The following is a 19156-nucleotide window of genomic DNA, read 5'->3' as shown; positions in this document are numbered from 1 at the left end:
TAAAATTATTTATTCCATAAATTTTAAAATTAGATAATTATTCCTGACAATATTCCGTCCAAAGATAGGTCTAATTTTTGCGCTGCCATTTCCTTGAACATTACCACTAGCTGTTGCTGTTAGATGATCTGTTCTTTTAGAGAATACAGGTCTTAGCTTTTTGATAGGAGGCTGTGAACTAAGCACTTCATTATTATCATTAGAATTCTCGTTGTCTCTGGCATTTGTAGAATTTTTGTGTACATCCTTGTTAATAGCCGGCTCTGAGATATTTCTACTGTCTCCATTAATTTTTGCAGGTGCTGCAACCCTATAATAAGAAATTATTGTAGAAATTGCTATCTTTAAAAGCATGTAAGATGTAGTTTGATGAAAAACACCCCCTTGGGTGGTTGATAACAGATAAGAGTCAAATCTTTGTAGATAGTCACTAGGCACTAGCATCTAAGCTATCAACACAACCATTTATTACCCAAATACCATTTATATCATGCATGTGATATTGCAGCAGTAAGTAAAATTTCTAATATCGCTGTATGACTAAATGATGCGCTACGTTTTTATGCTTTAGTTGCAGATTCATATATGTATGATGTATATTTAATACTGAAAGACAACCTTTCATTTTGTTGCCAAGGTTGAGTTTGAATCACTGGTGCCTCAGATTTCTTTTTAAAGGGAACTGGAGGCTTCTGGAATCCTGCAGCTATTCCAGGTAGAAGTGTTCCTCTAATACTGAAATGGTAAATATTCATTTTTCTTTTACAACAAAATAACCTTAGGTTTAATTTTCACTTTAAAGAAAAAATAAATTAAAGAATAGTTACGCTACTTGTACCCAGAGAGAGTTGTACTTTGAAATTTATCTTTGCTTATTAAGCATGATTTTGAAAATCAAAAACTTTACTATGCATAAAATTTTACTATCTTTGCTACAATATTTTTTTAAAAATTTTAATTATGAACATGAGAAATGCATTAGGTTTTAGTTTAGGATATAAATATAATTTGAAATATGAGACATTAGATTTTTTACTTTAATGAGCTAAATTTTAAAATTTTAATTAGGTAAACTTGGTAATTTATAAGTTATGAAATATTAAAGATGATGATCTGACTTTCTACTTACTTATTGTAGTTGCCCACTTAAAAAAAGGATAAAAATATAAAGAAAATAATCTCTTAAAATAAGTAGAAAAGTCAAACTGACGGACGGACAAAACGAGCTAAGGAATAGATTCAGGGATAAAGTAATCTGAGAAGTTTCTCTTACATAGTACCCATGCTTTAGGCGATCATTGGGAATCTTTACAAGAAATTTCAGACATCTATCTGTAAATTTTCCAATTATTAATGAAGGACAACGATTTTAAAAAGTTTCTAGTCCGTACTCAATAGGTACTCATTTAAGTTGTTTAACCTGATTTTAAAATAAATATCATTTGCTCCTACTGATTTGGTGATCTTTAGATTGAAAAAAATATACCTACTAAGTTTTTTTTTTATAAATTCTGATTAAATTGAGTCATCTAAAAAAACTAACTGAATTATTTTAAAAATCACGCAACCTTTAAATAAAAAAAAAACTTTCCTGTTATGAGACTGCAAAGTAGAAGTATGACTCTTCGTCTGAGTTTGACTATGGCTTTGAATGCTTGCTGTTGAAATACTGTTTTTAATTCGGGATATTTCTGAGGATAGTTTGAATGGGGTTCCGCAGATTTTCCTAAAACATTGAAAACAAGACTAGTTTTCATGACAATTGATGCCTTTTCTTTAAATGGAAAAAGATTACTGTCCTTTCCATAAAAACCTATAACTGGCATACAAAATAAAACAACCATGTAATTAAAAGTAAATGGATTAAGTTAAGAAACTTAGTTTTATTTCTAGGAACAATTTGATTTACAGTCTGCGTCACAAAGAGTATATTGTGTGGGTGCTTTGACAACAGAAAATATCCATCCCTTGTCATGTATCTTACTTTGTCAACAGTAGACTGTGTATAATTGTAGTGTACCTGACTTTGTGTAGAGTAGACTCTACAAAGTTGTCATGTACCTATCTTTGTGTAGAGTAGACTTGACAAAGTTATCATGTACCTGACTTTGTGTAGAGTAGACTCTACAAAGTTGTCCTGTACCTGTCTTTGTCTAGAGTAGACAGAAAAAATGTTGCCAATTACCTGACCCTGTGTAGAGTAGACTAGACAAAGTTGTCATATACCTGACTTTGTGTAAAGTAGACTGGACAAAGTTGTCATGTACCTGACTTTGTGACTGGACAAAGTTATTATGTAACTGACTTTGTGTAGGGTAGACTTGACAAAGTTATCATGTACCTGACTTTGTGTAGAGTAGACTCTACAAAGTTGTCATGTACCTGTCTTTGTCTAGAGTAGACTGAAAAAATGTTGCCATTTACCTGACTTTGTGTAGAGTAATCCATACAAAGTTGTCATATACCTGACTTTGTGTAGAGTAGACTGGACAAAGTTGTAATGTACCTGACTTTGTGACTGGACAAAGTTATCATGTGCCTGACTTTGTGTAGGGTAGACTGGACAAAGTTGTCATGTACCTGACTTTGTGTAGGGTAGACTGGACAAAGTTGTCATGTACTTGACTTTGTGTAGAGTAGACTGGACAATGTTCTTAACTGTCATGTACCTGACTTTGTGTAGAGTAGACTGGACAAAGTTTACAACACATGGCTTAGGATCTATTCTTCTCACTGATACTGGATCATCAAATCTTAATCAATGAGGATATAAAATTATTAGAAACCAAACTTATTATTGATGAGAAAAGCAGTGTTTGTACTTTTGTTATTTTGCTGCATCTTACAACTCGTTATTAATCTATTTAGATAGTTTTTTTCAGTTTAAATTCAAGCATAGGAATTTTTTTTAATAAATGAAAAAAATAAATAAGCAAATTGTAAAAGTAATAAATTATAAACTGCATCTAAAAATTTACTATTTACAAAATACACAGATAACTGTCAAAATTATCAATTACATTTTTCTTCCAGGAAATTGCAACAAATCAATACTGACAGACAGAATTGCAATTTTTATTTAAAAGCATTTTCAAAAGATAAATATTTTTGGAAAAAAATAAGGCTAGGACAAATCAAAAAAGTAGAGTTATTTATTTTTCCTTATGAACTTACAAAATGGCATTCTAAAAAATTAAAATATTATATCTGAATTATTAACACAAAATGTATTGATTTCTAAAACTAGCGGTGGTTACGCCCCTAGCCTTTATGGGAACTAAATTCGAAAGGACAGGAAGGACTAGAAAATAGCTTAAAATTATCCTAACATTTTAATCTCAAATTAAAATAGCCTTAAACCATCAAAGGACCTATGTAAAGCTTACCTTAAAAAGAATGCGATCCGTAGTTATTGAGATCTTAATCTTCAGACAAAAAACTACTGTATATAATAGGATATACCTAACTGTCCATTCAGGATAAGTGAGAAGCGTAGCATTTCTAAAGAACTTTACATTATAATAAACCATTGGAGCTTGGTTCTCATCCTCTACAAGTCTGTACCCGTACATGTTCTTCCAGTACCTGGCATAGCACAACTTTATTTGGGTTTCAACCGATTATTTAATATTTAATGGATTAGAACCGGTTATCAGCCATACTGAAAATCCTGTACAACAATCTTATTACAGTCAATTTTCCACGAATGTAAAAATAAAAATCTTACAATTAATACCAGTTTCGTTAACAAATTCCTTCATTCCCTCGTGGCTAATAAAACTGGTTCTTATTTATAATTTTCTATTTTTATATCCGCGGAAAGCTGTCTATAATAAAACTATTAATGTATGTATAATTATATTGTAGGCTGTCATACCAGAAAATAGCGTACAACCTTCCTAAAACCAGAACTGTGCTGCATGGAATAGTATAGGTAATCCAATCCAGAGATCTAATGGCGGAAAAAATTGATGTACATCTCCAATAATGATGATAACAATATTACCCCATCTGTGATTTACAGTTAGTTTAGTGTGAGATACTGCTGGAAAAGACACATCCTTCTACCAAAAAATGATAGCCTTACCTTTTCATATCATTCCAGGATTTAAAGATGGAGTTATCAGGAATTTTCTTGGTTATTGATATCAAAGTAGCGCTGGTCAGGTTAGGAAGCACTGAACAATACAGAACTTAGATCAAATAAGATATACGACGGAATATATTTTTTTTCTCATAAATTTGACGGCTGCTTTGCTTAGTCTTACGGCAAAGAGACTGGCTACTTTTTCTTTAATCAGACATCATTAAAACCGACAAAATAATGGTTTACAAATTATCTGGAATAGCCAATAACGTATATAGAGCATGGCTTTTGGAAACGAATGTTAAATTGGACGTTTTTGCATTTTTTTAATTTTCAAAATTTGACCACTTCGGTATTTATCTTGTCAATACTTATGTTTACCTTGTAAATACATACAAAATTTACATACAGTTAATATGTTTTTTAAAGTTGCACAGAAGCATGATATGCAAATGGTACCTATGTTAATCAGTAAGCGTGGCTCCTACAGTTAGTAAATAATTTGTGTTTGGTTGCATTTTGTGTCTGTGATAGCCTACTGCCGTACTGTAACAGAGTTACGAATGAAGGATTTTAGAATCAGCCTAAAATTTTGCACTGGTTAATTCTGGGTGGGGTTTCTTTCAGAGAAAAATCCATATGCCAATGGAAGATTAATTTATTGAGATTTTAGATTATATTTGAGGTTTTAGATAAGCAAAAGGATCACTACTTATTTAAATTTACAATTATTTCTCGGCTATTCATACCACAATGGACAAAAAATTAGAGCAGAGCTGGATCTTTAAACCATTTTAGTGGTGAGCCAGATCGGCGTGCGCCGAATTTCAGCTAATCACAGCGCGGATTTCATAAAATGCTGTGCTGTCATTGGTGGAAAGTTGGCTTACCCCGATCTGGCTCACCACTAAAATGATTTAAAGATCTAGCTTAGATATTTAAAAGCAGTAATGAAAATAAATTTTCAATTGCCTCGAATATACAACAAATAATAATGAGTACCATTTTATCTTACAGTTAACTATCCCTATGTACCAGGCTTTCTCTACGCAGAATGAGTCATTAGATGGTTGTTCTCATCAAATAGATCAGTGATAGAATCATCCTACTAATTGTAAACTTATTTTGGTGGCTTCAAAAGTAATTTGATGTATATAAATTTACCATAAAGAATTATTTTAAAAATTAAAATCTGTTCTTATTGTAAGAAATCACAAAAGTATCCCTAAATTAATACAGTTTCCACCCCGCCCCCCTTTCCTAATTTAGGGTGCACCCAGAAACCTCTAGTTAGTAGGGGTATAACAATAAAGCAGCTAAAAATAAAATAATAAGCAGCCTGACTACCCTCATGATTATCTTCACAAAAACATAATGCAGATATGTAGGACCATGTAAGTAATACCTGTACTTACAGACAGAATTACCCAAGTTATAGGGTAGCTACGTTACTAAAAATCTAACAACATATAAATATTAGATACAAGTTTTGATTGTTTATATTATCAAAGTATAACAATTATCAACACTTATCCAGGGAGGAGGGAGAGGACAATAGCAGTTTTAAAAATCTTCCAATCCAATTACCAAAAGCAAAATTTTCCGCTAAAGAATTGAGTGAAATATGATTTTTTCGTCTACTTTCCTAACCCCCTATCTCTGATACTTATCTGATACAGAAATTAGATGCAAAAGCTATTGATTTATTGATAGGGATAAGAAAAAAGTAAGAAATTTATCTACAATCCCCCCCCCCCCTACTAATGTTCTCTTCATATCTTATTATTATTCAGGAAAGGATTGTTTTACAGATTACCCACGTACCTTTCTTCCCTGGATTAAATCTAAAAAAATTATATTTTTTCTAGGAATTTTTTTGCATGTTAAAAAATCGTGTAGGTAGTCTGTGTCTGATATGATTTTCTGCAGGGGCGTTTAGTGCATTTTGTTTTGGGGGCAATTTTCAATCCCAAAATACTTCAGTAACAAACAACAAACTTAAAGGTTTGGCTTAGTATAATCTAATTTAAGGGACTGCAAAATACACATCCAGCAAATTTACAGCGGATGTGTTTTCGCTAGTGCAATTATATAAGTATGGATGTATTTATGGCAAACTGAATTTTGACTGTATAAATGACAATAAATTCATACTCCTGGCAAACTTAGATCTAACATATTATTTATATAATATATAACATATTTCTGTTGTAGCCTTTCGAGAGTTAGGTTGAAATTGATTCAAAATAGATGATTTTTATAGTCACAAGATGGAATAGAACATTTTTAAAACTTATAAATATCATATGCAACTAAATATCAAAAAACTAAATATTTAAAAGGAAACATCTAAATATTTAATACAAATATAGATTCTTTTTTGCGAATGAAAGGAATTAACATAAAGCACCTTAAGTTTATCGTAATTTACTCATGCCAGTTTGAAAATGATGAAAAAAATTCATTCAATAATGAGCTAGCTACGCTCCTTTGAATAAACTTTGCAAAATGTAGAATGACAATTTCCAAAAATCACATATAGAGGCGTTACTATAAGATAATATTTAGCATTAAAGCTTCTATGGGCACCCAAAATATGCCATCAAATGACAAATGACCACAAAGAGGGGGGGGGGGGGGGTCAGGGATATGTTAACAAAATTAAGTTACTTATTCGTACATATATAAAACTAAATTGTAATTTACCTTTTCTTTTATTCCAACTCCTACTGCATAATTTCTAAGTGCAGTGGATAATTTTTGAGTGCATTGCATATGTAAAACAAGTCTCTGCCAGATTATTCAGGGATACAAAATTAACAATAATAGTCATTTCTCGTATCGTATTATAAACAGCTTTCCGCGGATATAGAATGTACAATTATAAGATTAAAACCATTTTTTTTAGCCCAGAGGTGCCGAAGGCACTGGCTTAAAAAAACTGGTTTTAATCTTATGATTGTACATTTTTATATTCGTAGAAAGCTGGATATAATACAATGCTAGACATAGTTTTTTCGTATGGATGAGAACCGGTTCCTATCCACCGGATTCGAATGAATACGAGAAATCTAATTTTAAGTGTTGAATTTTGCCTTTGGTATAATAAAATTGTTAGAAGAAAGAATTTTTTTGGTATTTTTATTATTCTTTTCTTCCCTGAAAAATATCTCATTCATTTGCACTCATTTTCAAAGTATGATAAAATTGATAATATTCTCATGGATAATTTAATAATATAATTATAAAACATAAATGGTTAACTCACAAACAGAATATGTAAAATTCATATTTCGTTTGTGGGTTTACCTTTTATCTTATTCCCTACACTATGTATTGAGAACTCTCTGGTAACAATTTTGGTACCTTTAATTGCAAGATGAATTTATAAAACAGATATTTGGAAGGCGAATTGGGGGAGGAGGGATTTATACAATACCGATAAAATCCATACATTATCACTATAAAGCTTCCCTTTATCGGTCCAGTAATAAGCAGATACTTACAAACAGAATAATATCATACTTACTATGATAGCATGCAAAACGATCTTTAACTCTGCACTGGGAAGCTCAAACAAGAATAAACTAATTTAAATTTAGATGCCAAGTAAAAATATTCGATTTTACTCCCCAAAAGCAAATAGGAATTTATATATAATTATAATAATCAACTTAACTATAATACAAAGTAGAACGAAGGCTGTTTGTCTTATCTGTCCAAAAGTCTGACTAAGATCTCGGAAACTGTCCAAGCGACTTTGCTCTGCTTTTCAGGGAATATATAACTTATTATCATAAAATGGTTTTTATTTATTTTCCTAGGAGTTTGACAACACCCCGCCCCCTCGCCTCCCCACGAAAAAACAATGTCCCCTAAAAATTAGGTTAAACACAATGAAATGCTGGGAGGTGGGGGGGGGGGGAGGATCCTTATCACCTGATGGAGCTGTGCCCATAGAGGTTAGAGGCAAAGCCACTAATAGATTTTTTTAAATAGCTTAAAACAACAATGTACACGTCGTTTGCACAAAGTAAACTTATCTAATATTATATCTTAGTAAAGTAAGAGTGTGACTTCTTTGATATTGACTGATTACTATTAGTACATTACTACAGGGTGACTTACATAAAAAATAATTAAAGATCTTGCGATTAAATACACGGAAATATATATAGACACATTTAGTTAGAATTTAGGTAAAAAATCGATTCTTATGACAACAAATTATATACAATATTATAAACGAAGCATATTAATAATCGGATCTACTGCAGTTCACGGTAAAATATTGTTGGCAACGAATATTGCCAAAAATCTATGAATTTAAAAGGCTGCTAGCTGCCAAACGGCTGTACGTACAGATCATGCCCGCATACTGTTTTAAGCGGCATAAGAAGGCCTACAAATAATCTGGAATAGCCATAATTCAATAATGCATAATTATCTCGCAGTGCAGATAAATGCGCGAAAAAGACCTATTTTATGCGTTTTTTCTTCAGTGAAGCTTTTCCTGTGCATCATTGGATCTTGGCTATTCCAGATTATTTGTAGGCCTTCTTATGCCGCTTAAAATGGTGTGCGGGTATGATCTGTACGTTCAGCCGTTTGGCAGCTAGCAGCCTTTAAAATTCATAGATTTTTGGCAATATTCGTTACCAGCAATATTTTACCGTGAACTGCAGTAGAAGTCAAAAAAATGAAAGCATGTAATTAAAAAATATCCTGCATATAAGCTTAGTTGCAACAAATTTACTTACAATTTTGTTCAGATTTATACATTTAAATTCTGATCAGTTCATTCTACGATTTTTCAACTGTTACAGAGCTTCGCTTTTATATGGATGTTGTCATCCTTGTTTTTATTTATTTTTCCTAAAAACTTTCCATGCGTGACCCTGTAAGTGTAAGTGTGGGATGTCATCCTACTAAAAAATTTAAATAATCCTAACTAGTAATTCCAGATTAAAAGTAGAAATAAAATAGCAAACATTTTAAAAATGTCATGTATGTATAATATAACATATGTATACTAGTTGTATTAATCTAGATAGTCCATCAGAAACAATGAGCCGTCCAATTTTATATAATTTTTTAGTAGACTAAGCTTTTTTCTTTTCTTTGGTGACATATGGTTTAATTTCATAATACGAGCACCAAAATTTTTGAACAATACAATATTTCAAAGATTAGAGTAAGACACAAGAGGGGGAAGGGTTTAAATATTTGTATCTACCCATCCCAATGATCTTGTGCCGACTCACAATAGGGTCTTAAAATATCAAATCAGTCAAGTAGCAGAAAACAATTTGCTAGCAGACGAAAAAGGTCATTGGAAAAGGGAGGGAGGTAGTTATCTGTATATGCATCTATACTATAGATCTGTTTTTCAAAGCAAAGCTTTATTTACTAACTTCTTAAGCTGGATGAAATAAAAAAATAACTGCTCTTTCGCACACTTTTAAACCAATAATGTAATCGGATTGTCCTACACTGTGTTTTTCTTGTTCCAATTAGGCGATTGATCATCTAGAGCGTGTTTATTTATTGCATAATGTGAAATAGATAGTACAAACACGAAACTGATAATTGTTTCATCGTTTGTGGCGCGAAGGACATTCTTTAGGTTAAATAGTCCAGAGTTAAAGATATTTGCGCTATTTTCAGGATAACGTATCGGGATAACATTATACAGAAAAGTAAGGCTAAACATACCAGACTGACAAACAAATATAGACGGCAATTTTGATATTAAAGACACAAAATAATATTTTGAAATCTGAGCATAAATTCGATGTATAATTGTCGTGGTTTACCATATTAATATTATTAGATGTCGTCGACTTACAAAAGTTTTCAGACTTGAATATGGGTGGAGTTGCTTTGGCTTTTACAAGAAGCTTAATTTTTAAGACAGTAAAAGAAATGAGAAATTCTAAAATACAAAACGTGCATGTGCCATTTAACCATGGATACAGGATTAAGACAATGGACGGTAAAAAATCTTCGCTTAAGTTTTCGTGAGTAAAAGTCATCCTTTAGCCTTTGGGAACTATTTTGGGAAAACATTGAGTTGTGGATAAATTAAAGCGATTGTCAATTGTCAGATAATGTAATAGTATTATATTACCTTTAACCTTTTGGTATCCAAAATGGCCTTCATTTAAGACTTCATTTTCATCCCCATTTAGAAAATCAATAACAGCCTAAATTAAGAATATTACACTAAATTGGCTGATATATATTTGATTTGTTTTGCCAGACAATTAAATATATCAAAGGTTTAGTTCTTAAAAGTAATAGGTAAATTTCAAATCAATAAAAATATTTGTCATATCTTTATTAGGTATTCAATTTTTGGCAGTTTCATAAATAGATTTGAAACTTGTCCTGCATTTAAAGGCAAAGCTTTCGGGACTTATTATAAGTTATTTTGTTGATTAGGCCCTGAAAAGGTGGACCTAAATTCTATAATTGACTGTTACTGAATTAATTCTACAAAACTTAACCTGACCTGCTGGCTAATATCCAGCTGTGATGGTCTGAGTAAGGTCATCCGGAGTGCTTCTGGCTGGATGATGACCTCCACCTTGCTATTGGATACATTCACCTCCAGTTGGACAGCCATCAAAGTGTCCTGTGCAGGTGAAAGAAAAATTAAACAATAATCTTTCATTTTAATTTACTTATGTTGAACAAAATATAGAAAAAATTTGTTGTACATTATTTATTTGTCAACCATAAAAATATATTCTTTATTACTACTAAAAAAATTTGGGTTCAAAGGTGACTTCCCTTCTCTATAAAATGGTCGAAGAAGCAGGTGCTAGTTAATAATAAAGGTTATTAAAATAATTTAAGGTCCTTACTTGATTATGAAGAAACATTTTGCCAGCTAGAAGCCATCTTCCCAATGAATTCCACAATGGAGATAACTTGGCTGTTATTGTGTACTAAATTATATAAAAACCTTTCAATTTCTTTTATTTTGTAATCATTCTGCCGCTTCCAAATGCAACTTTCAGGCAGGCTATACAATTATATATGAAGATAAAGATATAAAATTGGGGGAATAAATGAACAAGTCACAAAAATATTACTGTCCCATAGAAAAGGAGGAGTTCATATGGGGTGAAATGAGTTACTTAACCTGCAGAGCTTGAACCAATAAGCTATGGTCTTGAAATGGCTCTCCATCTAACTTTTCCAGGTTCAGCTTTTTTAACTTGGCGAACAGCTTTGGACTCTGGAAGGTGGATTCTAAACTAATCACTGCGACTGTTCCTGAAATAAAATTACTAATGAAGGTCTAGGAGGCTAATAACTGTTTTATTCAAATTCAACACTCCTCGGGCCTCACTTTCAATATTTGATAGCTACCTGGGACAATTAAACTGGTGTAAGGGGTTAATTAATGGCTAATTTTAATATCCCAAGCTCCTTAGAGTTACATTGTAAATTTTTCGGCAAGTTAAAAACATATTCATAATAATGCCATTCATAAAGCACAACAACCGAATTTTAATTTGACTACCACAGAAACTTGAAGAGTAGCCACACACCCTAGATAAAACCCCTGAAAGTGAAGAATGACCTGAATCTGTACCAGGACATGCCAAAATATCATCAATGCTGAAAATCATCTCCCTGAATTATATAAAGTTTTTGAAATATAAATAGTTTTTCAGTATGGCTGCTTCGAATCCGATACATATTCGTTGGATTGAAGCCGGTGCTGTGCCACCCTGAAAAATCATTTATCACATCGTATTAGATAATTATTTTAAAATTTTATTGATTTTTTAAATTCTATGACTAAATCTTTGATTTCCTAAAACTTGTTGACTCGTTTCAGAGATCTTATTGAACACGTTTATCATTTGTGGTTAAATATCTTATGAATGGCAAAGATTTAATTGCTGTTGACCCTTGTTCAATTAGTGGACAAAGGAATCCCCCCTCCATGTAACAATTTTTATTTTGTAAAAAACACATAGCTATTATGCTTATTAAAGATTGGTTAAGTAATTGAGCCACGCAGTTGTAAGTTCCCTCAGCGTTAGAGCTGTTCACGGTGGATAGGAACACGTTTACAAACGAACAAAAACACCAAGGGAGGTGGGGGAGTGTTAGACCACTTTCTAAACCTTGGGATTACCCCGAAAATATATTATTGTACTGTAAAATGAGATGCTATGTCAGATGAACATAAAATAAGTTAACGCGTCAGGTATAGGTGTGGGGACATTCAAGCAAATTCTTAGCAAACCTGTTTCTAGAAAAATAGCTAGGCTCTTTAAAGAAAGATTCCTATCTATAATACAAAGTAGAACGATGTCTGTCTGTCTGTTTGTTTGTAGCGAAGGATCTCGCTTACCGCTGAACCGATCGGGTTCTCCTTAACAGGGTAGCTTCTCATAAGTCCCGGGAAGGTTTATAACTATTTTTGGGGAGGGTACCACCACCCTATCAGGAGAAATCGCCCCTAGAAAAAAATTACCCCTCCCGAAAAAGAGACTCCAACGAAACATAAACCAACTATTTCTGTAATTAGATATTTTAAATAAAAAAAAACATTTAAAGTGCCACTAGTGGCCTCTAGGGGCGTAGCCGCTAGTATAATATATACTAACCTAAATATCGAATAGAATTTAAAGTTTTGGAAAACATTGTATAAAAATCATAGAAACGTACGGAAAAGTTAAAGAGTAACTGAGATGTATAAATTTAGCTTTTTTAAAGAGATTAAATCGAATCTTTTCCTACAATCCCACACTAGATGAAAACAAAAACAAGCGTTGTTTTGTTCTTTTTTAGGCAAATCAATATTATTACAAGTTTTGTTGTTTCCCAAGGTTATAAACAAGGGATTAGGGGCGAACGATGTTATACAATACGTTAAAGTACAAAAACTTTCAAATATTGCTTCTTTCTTTAAAATGTTTAACTTGCATTCTAGTCCAACCTTTTTTACCTCGCACAATAGCTGTAAAGTCAGTTAATAAAAAGAGCAAAATAAAACTTCACTGTAAATCGTAGACATAACCTTTTTTTAATTTCGAAGATCTTACTAAAAAACTAAGCTAACTTATCTAATAACCTTTAGTTAATTATTTTATACTTTGGTATTTCTTAATGAAAGCAGAAATTCAATATTATTAGTCCCTTGTCCCGGGCTTGTTTTTCTTGATAATAGAAATACAACTTATATTTTTACTATGTTTCGTATTCAAAATTTAAATCTGAGCCAGGGAAGTGGACTCCAAGTTTTCAGGTCAGTATTTTTTTGTTTTTTGCTCTTGAAAACTGCGCACCCTACTTTACTACCAGTTTTAGCTTTGCTATTTCTATAAATCTAGGACTATTCAAATTATGTTATGATAATCAATGAAAATTCAAAGCCAAAACCTCCTTAATTATAAGTATACTCTAGGAGCTCCAGCTTCTGGAGAGAAAGTTACTCTGGCTACTGGAGAAAGAGCAACTCTAGCTCCGGGAGAAAAAGCAGAAAAAGCAGCTCTGGCTCTTGGAGAGTAAGCGAAAAAGCAGCTCCGGATACTAGAGGAACAGCTGCTCCAGCTCCTGGGGAAAAAGCTTCTCCGGCTCTTGGAGAAAGAGCGGCTCCGACTTCCGGAGAGAAAAAAGGCTCAGTCTCCTGGAAAAAGAGTAACTCCGGGTCTTGGAGAAAGAGTGACTCCGTCCCGGAGAAAGAGCGGCTCCAGATCTCCATCCCTGGCATACAAATGAGCGTACATGTAATTACAATATGCACATGTTTAAGTTTATCCACTTAGTTCTTAACAAATCTAGATAAAACAATATTAAGAAAGAGAAAGCTGTAGAAAAGTACAAAAGTGTTGTGCTAAGAGTATAAAGGACTTCAGGTTTAGTTCATGTAATAAATTAGAAACCTGATCACAGGTTTTCATTAAGTGTTAGGGACAGGACACTCAAAAAAATTAAACCTGACCCATAATTACGTTTGAAATTTAGGGCAATCTATAATACAAAGTAGCTTGATGTCTGTCCGTCTGTCCGTCTGTCCGTCTGTCTGTCCGTCTGTCTGTCTGTCCCTTAAGATCTCGGTAACCACTGAACCGATCGGATTCTACTCTTCAGGGAATATACCTACTGGTCCTGTGGTGGTTTTAGGCTATTTTCTTGGGGGGTGGGACACCCCCAACCCCCCAAAAAATAAAAAAATCCAACCCCCAAATTTTTTTTTTTACATTTTTTGTAAAATCTCAGTAACTGCTGATCAAATTGGGCTCTACCCTTCTGGGAAAATACCTACTGGTCCTCTGGTGGTTTTAAGCTATTTTCTTGGGGGGTGGGACACCCCAACCCCCCAAAAAATAAAAAAATCCCCACTTCCAAAATTTTTTTGTTGTTGATTTTTTTAAAAACAAAAAACAGTAATTGGGGTGGGGGAACCCCACTGCAACATGGGGCGAAGCCCCCATGAATCCGCCCCCGAAAAAAAAATCAAAATATTTTTTTTTAATTTTAATTTTTGTGTATGCGAACAACCTAGGTCTAATTTTTACGAATTGAAATTTTTGTGTATACGGCAAACAACCTGGGTTTAATTTGTACAAATTAAAATTTTTGTGCTTAAAGCGCACAACCTGGGTTTAATTTTACCACAGAGTAATTAAACAAAGAATAATTTTTTGAATATTTCTATTAAGGAGGGTTGACTTCCCAAAACTATATAGGGCGAAGCCCCTAGAGGCTAGGGGCGAAGCCGCTAGTGTTCTTCATAAAGTAACACATATTTCTCCAATAATACATTTCAAGTTATCTTTTTTTGGTTTAATATGTAAGATGACAGTTTAATTCCTAATTTTATGAGGATTGTTATCCTTTTTTATAAACTAGTTAGGTTTTATTTGTCTATAGCTTAAGAATTGATAACTACTGAACCGATTGGGTTCTCCATTTTAGAGAAGCTTCACATAAGTCCTGGGATGGTTTAGCCTATTTTAGCTTTTCCCACCCCTATGAATACAGTGAGTGCTCTTAGATTCTAGGGGAGCTAGTCTTTCATATTCTATTCAGATATCTATACCCAATCATGGCCAAATCCCGATGTCCTCTAATCCTGTAAACTCAATATATGTATAATACCTGTAATTTTGATTGCTGACGTATTGAAAATGTTTATGGGAGAACAAAATGTTGTTTATTTGGGACAAGGCATTGTTATTTGCTTAGAGTTTTCAATAATTTTCATATACATATAACTTCTAAAAACAATTTTAAATGATAAAATAAGAATGATTAAATATATTAGACATATAACAATCGACATTAAAAGTAACTTTCCTCTAATTCTTGTATAAAACTGCCTTCGGTAAAAGGTATTTATGTGTATTTAGAAAGGATTGAATATAAATATAATTAATATTATAAATGTTTTACACTGCTTAATAGCACAAAGTAAATATTTTTACAGTGTGGCTTCGAAACCGATTAATATCCGCTGGATTATAACCGGTTTTTAGACTAAACAACTAAAGTAGGTATAATCTTTTTAAAACCATGCAAGAACATTAGGTAATGAAGTTCTAAATGAATTGAGAAACGGGGTAGATATCAACTGATTGCATAAAAAATTTTTTTTTCTGATTTGCTGACAATAAAAGTTGCACCCATTTTTAAAAGCGAAGCTTTTCTAAAATTAGGGTCGGTCCGTCCGTACGTCAGTCACAGAGAGTAAGCTCTTTTCGTTAATTCAAACAGGTTAGAATTGTTCTATCGATTCTAAACTGTGCATGATGATTCAATTTAGAAAGTGTAGCAACTCCATAATCAATACCAAAATGTCCGTACGTCCATTTGAAACATGTCGATTTTTAACTTTTTTGACAACAAATTTTTGTATGTTAAAATTAACCGATTCTTCTGATTTTTTGAAAACTGATTCCTATTACAACAAGGTACAATGTTATAAGTAAAGCATCTCTATAAACAAGTCCCAAAAATATAAGTATGTCCTTAAACAGTATCATCTATTTATGCAGTTTTGCAACAAATTTACTAACAATATTGTTTGTACTGATGCATTAATATTCTGCTAATTCAGTTCTGACAATCTAAAAATGTTAATGTTCGTTTGTCCTTCCATTTCAGAGCTTCGCTTTTATGGATGTTGTCATCCTTGTTTCTTGTATTTTATTTAAATTTATGAATCTGTCACCAATAAAGAAATTGTGCATAAAAAGTTTTTATTTAATTTTTATAAAATCAAATTCATTACTAAGGAAAGATTACTTACAATAATAGAACAATGAAGACAAAATAAACCATTATGTTTTCTGGTTCGGCGACTGCTGCTGATTATGACCATCAAGGAATGGGAGGGAGGAGTAAATAATGAAAAATAATCATTTTTAAGCTATGAGAATTCCTAACTAATCTTAAGATTCATAATAAAAAAAAACTAATTTTATGATGCAAAAAAAGATAATTAATTAAAATATGCAAAAATGACGTGAATAGTTGAATTTTGTATCCAAGTTTAGCATGTGCCTTAAATTTGCCACACGAACTAACAATTTTGTATCTAATAATTGAATTAATTCTACCCTACTTCAATCTTCAGCCTACAATATAGCATAAGTCGGTAACAGCCAGAATGGATTTATTATTACTTGGATATTACACCAGATTATCATGTACTCTAATAAAGTGAGACTTGTAGCTGGCTAAAATAACGATCCCCCCAAGCACACCCTTTACCCTATCCCCTTCTTCTGGATAAACTAATTGACCAATAAGTGATTCGATGCCTATGTTAGCAACCTAAATTGACGACAATTTTCCCTGTCATAATATCCGCGAATGTTCTATATCCATTGCGGCACGCACGACCGCTGACTTACCCGGCGACAGCGGCCATATAAACCGACAGATTATGGTTCAAAGATTTGTCAGGCGGCTATGGCATTTTTAAATAGGGCCGGTTAATGCGGCTACTGCTCTTGAATGTAAAAGAATTGCGGCTTGTCTTAACTTTTCAGTCCGAACCATACAATAAGCTGAAAATTTGAACAAGTTGCAAAGCTAAAGAAAGAAAAACGACTCTCTAATATCTGTCTAGCCTAGCTGTTTATTTTCAGTGATGATTAGGTAATTTGTAGTCTCATGGTAGTTTAAGGCTATTTTTCTTAAAACTAAAAAAAATATATAAGGTAAATCTTTAGGGGAGGCCAATTTTTAGATACAAATTGTAAGCATAAATGTACAAAACTGTAAGTCTCGACAATATTAAGTTATGTACATTTAAAGCTCTTAGTGATATGAAAATGTGACCCAATTCTTCAATTATTCATTGTTAAACAAGTGTCAACAAGAACATCTTCTTAAGTTTATCTTTAAAAAATAATCTATAATACAAAGTAGAACGATGTCTGTCTGTCTGTTTGTAGCGAAGGATCTCGCTAACCGCTGAACTGATCGGGTTCTCCTTTACAGGGTAGCTTCTCATAGGTCCCGGGAAGGTTTATAACTGTTTTCTTGGGGGGGTGGGACACCTCCAACCCCCCAAAAAATCAAAAATAACCCCCTAAAAAAATTTCTTTTTAAAACTAAAATTAAAATAGTGGGGTCGACAACCCCCCCCCCCCAAAAAAAATAAAATTACCCCCAAAAGAAAATTTTTAAAAAATTTTCTTTTAAATCTAAAACACGAAAAATTGGCTTGATCAAACCTCTGGGGGCAAAGCCCCTAGAGGCTATGGGCGAAGCTGCTAGTATCATTATAATTGGTTGCAACATTGTTTGTAAAAAAAATCAAAGAATTGCTAAAAACAGTTTTCTATAGTAAATTTTCTTAAGGGATAAGACAATAATTTGAAATACGTCTCCAATGATGATAAACTATATTACTCTAATACTCATCTATAATACAAAGTAGCTTGATGTCTGTCCGTCCGTCCCTTAAGATCTCGGTAACCACTGAACCGATCGGATTCTACTCTTCAGGGTATCTACCTATTGGTCCTGTGGTGGTTTTGAGCTATTTTCTTGGGGGGTGGGACACCCCCAACCCCCCCAAAAACAAAAAAAATCCCCCCATTTTTTTTTTTTGTAAGAAATATCCTTGGTCCTTTGTAGAAGATTCCCTTTGTGGAAGATTTCCGTTGTAGAAGATTTCCTTGGTCCTTACAAATTTCACCTTACACTTTTTTTACCATCTCTTGGGGCAAAGCCCCTAGAGGCTAGGGGCGAAGCCGCTAGTTCTCTATAACGAATTATAAAAAAATCTTAAAAATACAAGTTTCAAACGTGATAACGTGGTAATAAAACTTTGGGTATCAATATAAATTACAGCCCAATGTTTCCTCCCTCTCTGTATAATTTTAATCTAATTGGCTTTGCAAAGACTTGAAGAGGGGGTACAGTGATAGGTCATTGGTAGATTATCTAACCTACTACATCCAAATTCAAAATTATGACTTGTGGAGCTTAACCATTTATGTGATTTAAAAAGTAGATGAATTTATATTTTATCTTCTAATAAAAAAAAACACAAATCTCCACATACAGACGCCCGACTATATAAAGACACAGCTGCTAAACAATTCACTGCTTAGCAGCCCCGTAAAAAAGTAGCTGGCCGCACAGCCTGTTTTCGGGAGTTACCACATAAGTAATTTTTAAAACTTTGCATGATGATTCCTATAACATCTAGGTACGAATTAGAAAGCGTAGCAACTATATATACGTCCATCATTAATAAGTTGATCTTAAACTTTTTAAGAACAATATTTATGTTATAAATATGATTAATAATTATCCTATTTATCTGATTTTTGGAATACTGATTTCCATCACAACAAAGTACAATGTTGTTCAGACTTATACATTTATATTCTGCTTTTTCAGTTCAGTTCTGTGTTAATGTTCGTTTGACCTACCGTGGCAGAGCTTCGCTTTTATGGATATTGTTGTTTTAATTCTACCTGGTGGCCAGAACGCAGGCAGAAAAGATGGAGGTTCCAGGAGTACCAGTAGGCAATATTCTGTACACCTACAAATTGAATATAATCGAATGTGAATTAG

At 32.9% G+C, this 19156-nt stretch overlaps 2 protein-coding genes across 2 annotated transcripts in view; both read right to left on the bottom strand.

The window, feature by feature from the left end:
* Positions 1–19156, bottom strand: part of LOC145334931 (uncharacterized) — a 60153-nt gene that overhangs the window by 39565 nt on the left and 1432 nt on the right. Inside the window, exons 2-7 of the mRNA XM_080180571.1 lie at positions 19057–19124; positions 11682–11734; positions 11238–11371; positions 10957–11040; positions 10602–10724; positions 10218–10293 (exon numbers count right to left, since the gene is read on the bottom strand). Coding sequence (XP_080036697.1) covers positions 10218–10293; positions 10602–10724; positions 10957–11040; positions 11238–11371; positions 11682–11734; positions 19057–19124 — 538 coding nt within the window. The remainder of the gene's footprint in view (positions 1–10217; positions 10294–10601; positions 10725–10956; positions 11041–11237; positions 11372–11681; positions 11735–19056; positions 19125–19156) is intronic.
* Positions 10–3572, bottom strand: LOC145312308 (uncharacterized). The gene is made up of 6 exons (XM_080151551.1): positions 3463–3572; positions 2627–2753; positions 2466–2518; positions 1595–1726; positions 619–738; positions 10–310 (listed from the first exon to the last, which is right to left on the bottom strand). Exons 1-6 carry the CDS (start codon positions 3570–3572, stop codon positions 10–12), a joined length of 843 nt encoding a protein of 280 aa, XP_080007677.1.

The sequence above is a fragment of the Acartia tonsa genome, chromosome 2 (genome assembly GCF_053477335.1).
Source record: "Acartia tonsa isolate MP-2025a chromosome 2, ASM5347733v1, whole genome shotgun sequence".
NCBI classification, from domain to species: Eukaryota; Metazoa; Arthropoda; class Copepoda; order Calanoida; family Acartiidae; genus Acartia; species Acartia tonsa.
The sequence above is the reverse complement of the archived record's forward strand: the minus strand, read 5'-3'. Positions and strand labels throughout refer to the sequence as shown.

What these genes read in the sequence shown, in the direction of transcription:
- LOC145312308 (XM_080151551.1), bottom strand. Translation starts at nt 3,572, where the DNA reads ATGTACGGGTACAGACTTGTAGAGGATGAGAACCAAGCTCCAATGGTT. An exon ending in TCCAGTCTACTCTACACAAA is followed by an intron (nt 2,519 to 2,626) that starts GTCAAGTACATG and finishes AACTTTGTCCAG; the next exon opens with TCACAAAGTCAGGTACATTA. An exon ending in TCTACTCTACACAAAGTCAG is followed by an intron (nt 1,727 to 2,465) that starts GTATATGACAAC and finishes TCAATGTTTTAG; the next exon opens with GAAAATCTGCGGAACCCCAT.